Source organism: Girardinichthys multiradiatus, chromosome 4, assembly GCF_021462225.1.
Source record: "Girardinichthys multiradiatus isolate DD_20200921_A chromosome 4, DD_fGirMul_XY1, whole genome shotgun sequence".
Taxonomy (NCBI): domain Eukaryota; kingdom Metazoa; phylum Chordata; class Actinopteri; order Cyprinodontiformes; family Goodeidae; genus Girardinichthys; species Girardinichthys multiradiatus.
In genome coordinates, this window is record NC_061797.1 from 37,071,407 (window position 1) to 37,077,406 (window position 6,000).

At 39.8% G+C, this 6,000-nt stretch overlaps 1 protein-coding gene across 2 annotated transcripts in view; it reads left to right on the forward strand.

Moving 5' to 3' along the window:
- Positions 1 to 5,548, forward strand: part of LOC124866868 (FERM domain-containing protein 5-like) — a 108,949-nt gene extending 103,401 nt beyond the window's left edge. For both annotated transcript variants that reach the window (XM_047362882.1, XM_047362883.1), the window contains exon 14: positions 2,731 to 5,548. In XM_047362882.1, the coding sequence (XP_047218838.1) occupies positions 2,731 to 3,320 (590 nt within the window). In that variant the 3' untranslated portion in view covers positions 3,321 to 5,548. The remainder of the gene's footprint in view (positions 1 to 2,730) is intronic.
- Positions 5,549 to 6,000: the final 452 nt, after the last annotated feature.

Genomic DNA, 6,000 nt, shown 5'->3' on the forward strand with positions numbered 1-6,000 from the left:
TGCTTCTCTGATGAATGCTATCCTTGCCCAGTTTGTCAGTTTAGGAGGATGGACATGCTTTGGTATTAAAGGTCTACATCAAACATAGGGTCCTTGTAACATAGCGTTTTAAGTCACTCAAAATATTCCTGTACGGACAAAGCAGACTGCATGAAGTATGTGCCTCTCGTTCCTCCTTCGTGTGTCACTCATTCTCTGTATTTTATATCAGTCTTTCTCTGTTCGATGTCCACATTCTTAAACATACATACACTGAAAAGCGTCCATTAGTCTCTTCCCTTAAGCACTGTTTTTGTCATGAAAACGTCTTGCTGTCGTTTTATAAAGGCCACTTACTGTTCCCTCTCCCATCAAACTGGCTATTAACCTTTAGTAAATGCTTCCACTGAGAGAGTTTTCTCTTTGTTGATCAGCTTGTTGAGACTAATAAACCTTTAGCAAAGTCTGCTGGTGGGTCTTTTGTCAAACTAGCCCTCCTCTTGTTATGGACACAGAGTTCAGGGTTTGACATATCACTCAAATATTCCAACAATGAACCATCCCCCGCCTGGGTTTTGTCGCTGTGGTATTTCAGCTGGTAATATTATCACAACCTGAAAATAGCTCCTGCTGTCAGGGGTCCCAGCTGATAGCAGGGAGGAGGGAACGTGGACTGTGGAACAAGCGAGTGGCATTACATGGCCTTGTCTCTCAATATATTACTGTTCTACAATTCGTCTATCTCTGTCACAGGCAGTTTGTGTGACCAGCTGACCAGGGACAGGAATGAGGCTCACTTTGCCAGCTGCACTAATATCCAACAGTGGGAAAACAAACCCAGGAGAGGCGGTAAAAGGATAGGAAAGGTTAAAGAAAGACCAGAACAGTTTAAGGTTAAGCTTTCTTTTTTGAGTATAGTAAAATCATGGTGAAGTGTCTGATCCAGATCAAGACCAAGGTGAATGTTCACCTTCGTATGATCAACCACTGCTATCGGGAAGTGAAGGTGCGTGTATTATCTATGGGACCCAGGCTCCTAGGCAAAGCTCTGGGGGTTCTGCCACTTTTCCCGGCCCTACCTGGAGGATCTTCCACATCAGGGTCTGGTTCTGGGTCAGGACCTAACTCCAAATCTCCATCCAGGCTAGCTGTTTCACCTTCCCTTAAAGCTTACGGTCATCCACAAGCCAACTGTGCAGGTAAAAACCCTAAATAAATGTCTACTGAGAGTTCTGTTTTTTGTTTTTTTTTTCTGGCTAAAGGCTATTTGAGTGGATGGGGGATTACAGACAAGCCTAGTCTATTTCCAGAGCAGTTTTTATACGCAAGGTGATTCTTAAAGTGCTCCACGGGGGAAAAGGGAAACAAAGGAAAAACGGCATTAGGCTGGAGGAAATTCTGAAATATGGTGTTATTATGCACACTCTTAGTGACTGTTAGACAGTGATCATGTGGTGACAAAAAAATATAACGTAATGTGTCATCAGCATAAGAGATGTTGTAGTTCCCTATAATCTGAGCTAGTAGGAGCATGTAAATAAAAGTGGCCCAATAATGGAAACTTGAGGAGCAGCAACAATATGTTGTTTCTATGAAGGCATGATAGGAGAGAATTGGGTTCTTGAGATTAGAATAAAAAGGTATATGACTAGCTAGATTATATGAATGATAAATTCTGTTTTTTAATATTAAAGTAAACAGCCCAGTAAAAATTGTAGGTTTTTGTGATGTAAAAATTGGATCATGATCATTTCTTTTTTTTTTTTTTTACTTTTTCTCTAATTTAATGTGACATATATTAATTAAAGGACTTGAACACTTATGCAACCAAGTTAGAGCTGTCTATCTTTTACTTTCTCCATAATTTTCTATTATTATTACATTACAAAAACCTGGAATTATAACAGGGAAGCTCATTTCCTTATGTAAGGCACTGTTGAAACATGTTTCCTGCCAACTCTTAGTCTAAAACACTACAAAAAAGGATAAGGTAAAAGAAAGACATGCAATCAAGGGCAAGAAGCTCTGAAAATAGGCCTGTTAAAAAAAATTAAGTTACAATAAAACGTATTAAAATTCTAAATACATCCTTCAGAGCTTCATTAAATCCATTATTAGAAAGTAAAATATAAAACCATAATAAACCTGTCACAAAAGACCACTGGGTCAAAAGCTCAACCAAGACAAGATTAATTTTAGAGGTAGGGAAGGGGTCAAGGGTAACCATAAAGGAGCAGTAAAGCCACACAGCAGAGTGAGTTGTTACCATGGGGCTGCTTTAAACCTGAGACTGCTTGGATAAACTGGTTTCTACAAAGAAATTACTGCCGGAAGAAAAAAAGGCAGAAAGAAGGAATTTAGACTCTTTTAAATGACCAAGAATTCCAACAACACTTGCATTGAAGTTTTTAAATGGCAAACATATACATATTTGGAAACCGCCCAATTAAAGCACCAAATTGAATCTGATTCAAACTTAATACGATGAGAAAAGATTGATGCACATCTGCTGAAATCTCCATGTGCAAAAAAGCAGTAATTTGAGCACATGGGACAAATCTTATCTTCATCAAATGGTAATAACAAGCTCAAGAATATCTTAATAAGACTATTACAGTCATCTTTTACCATCACTTTAGCAATTATCTTGATTCAATGTTGTTACTCAATCAAACTCTGAAGGAGATCGGTCCTTTAGAAAAAGACCACATTTGTTGTTATGGCAGATAATCTCTACATCTGTGTTCTCAGGTTTGGAGTCTCTTCGAGACAGTGCCCACTCCACGCCAGTGCGCTCCGTCTCCCATGGTGACTCGTTCATGTCCAGCCGGGGCCACCTGGAGGATGGCAGTGAGGCCAGCACGTCAAGAGTGATCTCCGATGAGACCTACAGCCCCTCGGACAGCATGCTGCCCACTCCCGTAGCCGAGCATGGGGTGGAGCTTCCTTCAGCTCGCCACCTCAACGGCGCACCCTGCAGCATCGACGAGAAGAAAGAATCAGAGGCAAGGGCTCTGAAGGAGGGGCAGGCAGGGGAATTCAGGTCCGGTAGGAGAGCGCTGCGTATGGTCCGTAGCAGACCTTCACAAGGAGCTGATGTAGAGGATCTTAATAAGTTCATCCTAAGCGTGCTGCGCCTGTTCCTGGTCACTATCGGACTGCTGTTCGCCCTGCTGCTGCTGCTCATCATGCTGACAGAGTCCGACCTGGACATAGCCTTCCTGAGAGACATCCGCAAGACACCTGAGTTCCAGCAGTTTCACTTTGAGTATTTCTGCCCTCTCCGGCGCTGGTTCGCCTGTAAGTTACGATGGATGGGCGGTTTTCTTGTTAGCAAATGAGGTGAAGTGACGGAAGAGAGTTAACACAGGCCTCCAATTATGGAGACAGGACATGTGGAAAAGAATGCAGGAAATAAGGAAGAGGAAGGTGACAGCTTTGTTTATATTGGCTCTGCTTCTCCCAGGAACAAGTTCCTGTCACAAGCCGCAGACTACCGTGATTATAATGTATGACTATCACTACATATGTAGGATTGAAATCACACTTTATTTTAGAAATTCAGGTCATATCGAGGTATTTTATTTTTACACAAATTCATGACAGCAGGGTTATTCAAAGCTTTGATAAAAGTCTTTCAGGCTTTGATTGTTCAGCCAGAGATCATAGCGGTCTTTATTTTTCTATTAATTTATACTTTATAACATTACTGTGAGAAAGGATGACCTGATCGTTTTAACAAGACAGTTTATGCAAAGTTCTAATGAGATACAAAAAAAGAGGACAGAATAGTTGATTAGTTTTATCAAACCAATATTGATCCAATCATAAACAGCACCCACTTCAATTACTGGTTACCCTTAGTAAAGATTTGCAAAAAGCATTAAAATAGTCTTTTACCACATTGGCATAATTTCATGCATAATCCACCCTGTCGTGTAAATACATGTATTTAGCAGGGGAAAACAAATACCTTCATTAGAGATACTTGTTTTTTGCAAAGTCAACAGTGCCACATTTATTGCCACCCCTTAAAATCCCTACAAAATAAAGGTAACTGAAGCTGTTTTATACTTTTTTGTTTTTGATTAGTGTTTTGGAAATTCGAATCTGTAATCCATGGCTTCGTGTTTCCGTGGGTTATAAAAACAACATGACAAAGAGGTCCATTTCTCATGCCACTCTTCAAAATGGGAAAGACAAGGAATCGGCCATTAAAGTAAGGTAGATGTGTTTTTGATCTTCCTTTGTCAGGAAATTGACCTAACTCTGCCCAATTCTACAGTTAGAGAAATAGTTTAAAACAACTGGCGATGTGACAAACTAGGCTGTACAGGGATTACAAGTTTATCGTTCCACCACACACAGTAAACAGGCTGGTAAGTGCATTTTAATTAAACATACGGTGGCCCCTACTAGTAGATTGAAAATTCGTCAACATTGGGTCTTCAATTTCAAAACATATGGCCAAATGAACCTTGTCATGTCTGTCCTCAAATCTGATTTCACCTGAGGTGAAGCTAAAGAGAAGAGAGCATAAGAGAGAACCCAGGACTCCAAATGATCCAAAAAGATTGTGCATAGATGTATGGTAGCAGAATGAACTTATATTAAAGGTTGGTTTTCTCTAAAATGTTCAGTGTGCAATTATGCTACTGCAACAAAAAGGGAATTGTTTCAGGGCTTTTTACACATTTTCATCAGCAGTTCCCATGAAAGTGGAGGGCGCTGTAGAGGCTGCTGCTACAAGACGGACCTGTGTGGCATGAGATAAAGCATGGAGCCAGGAAACATCACAAAGTGAATGTAGATGAGTCCTCAACCAGATAACCTGTTTTGGAACCTCAGATCAAACAACTATAAAACAGTCCCTTTGTGACACAGAGAGTGATGCGGGTGCTGCCCTGTAAGCTGGTTAAAACAGTGTTTTTGTCAGTGTAACTGTGTCCATGTTCGAGTGTTTGTCAGATGTTCTCACTTGATTATTTTAGTCCAAACACTACTGGACCATTAAAGTCAGTAAAATTAAATAAGCCTTCATAAGAATATAAATAAGATATCAAGGGTTTAGGTTTGCTGTTTATTAAATAGGCGCCAAAAAACACAATCAGTTTCTTTCAGGACTTGGTGTCAGTTTGGTGTAGTTTCCTTTATGGTAGCTGTAAAGATGAAGGGAGAACGTGAGCTAAAGCTGTAGTGGTAGTCGCATTTTTGTTAGTTCTTCTCCCTAAATCTGTAGAAAGTTCATCTTGATGTGCAATAATGTAAAAAATCCAAAATCCTTTCTATCTGGGGAGATTTCACTTTGTAAATTTTTAAAATTAGTGCTATTTTCCCACAGTGTTAATAGTTCTTATGTCAGGACCCCACAGAAGTGAGTCTTTTAAGTTTGTGTTACCCTGCTGTTTTTTTTAATTCATGCATTTAATTTTAAGCCTTATTATATATAAATCGTGTCCATTTTTGTTTAAATTGCTGTGTGTTTAACCTATGGATGCCTCCTCACAGTGGCTGTAATATGTGTGAAGCATTGTTTTTACCACAAATAATGTTTTTAAGCCACTAACAAGAGAGCCTAAGGCAGTTATTGTTTTATGTCCTACACAGCGTCATTCATCGCCACGCCTACCAAAGAAAACTCTCACAGCCTGTTTGCATCGACAGATGAAAGCTCTTCTAGTCTGCTGACCGTCTTCAGCCTTATAACTGTAGTTTTTTTTGGAAACAACACATTGTAGGTGTGCTTGCGAAAATCAAACCAAATCCAAAAGTCAGTGTTCACAGTCAAGTGTTTGTCCTCAGGATAAGAAAAATGCATTTATGCCTCTTGCCAGTGCAGTGTATTAGCAGGTGTGGAACATTATGCTTTAAAAAGAGACACGTTGATATGATTTTGCTGCGTTTGGTTGAGAGATTTAAGCTGTGTGAAGGTTCAGGTAAACAGCATTGACAGTTACTCTATTATTATTTTGAGGTTTTCCAAAAGAAAAACAATCCTCTCTAGATCCAATTAGAGCTAGC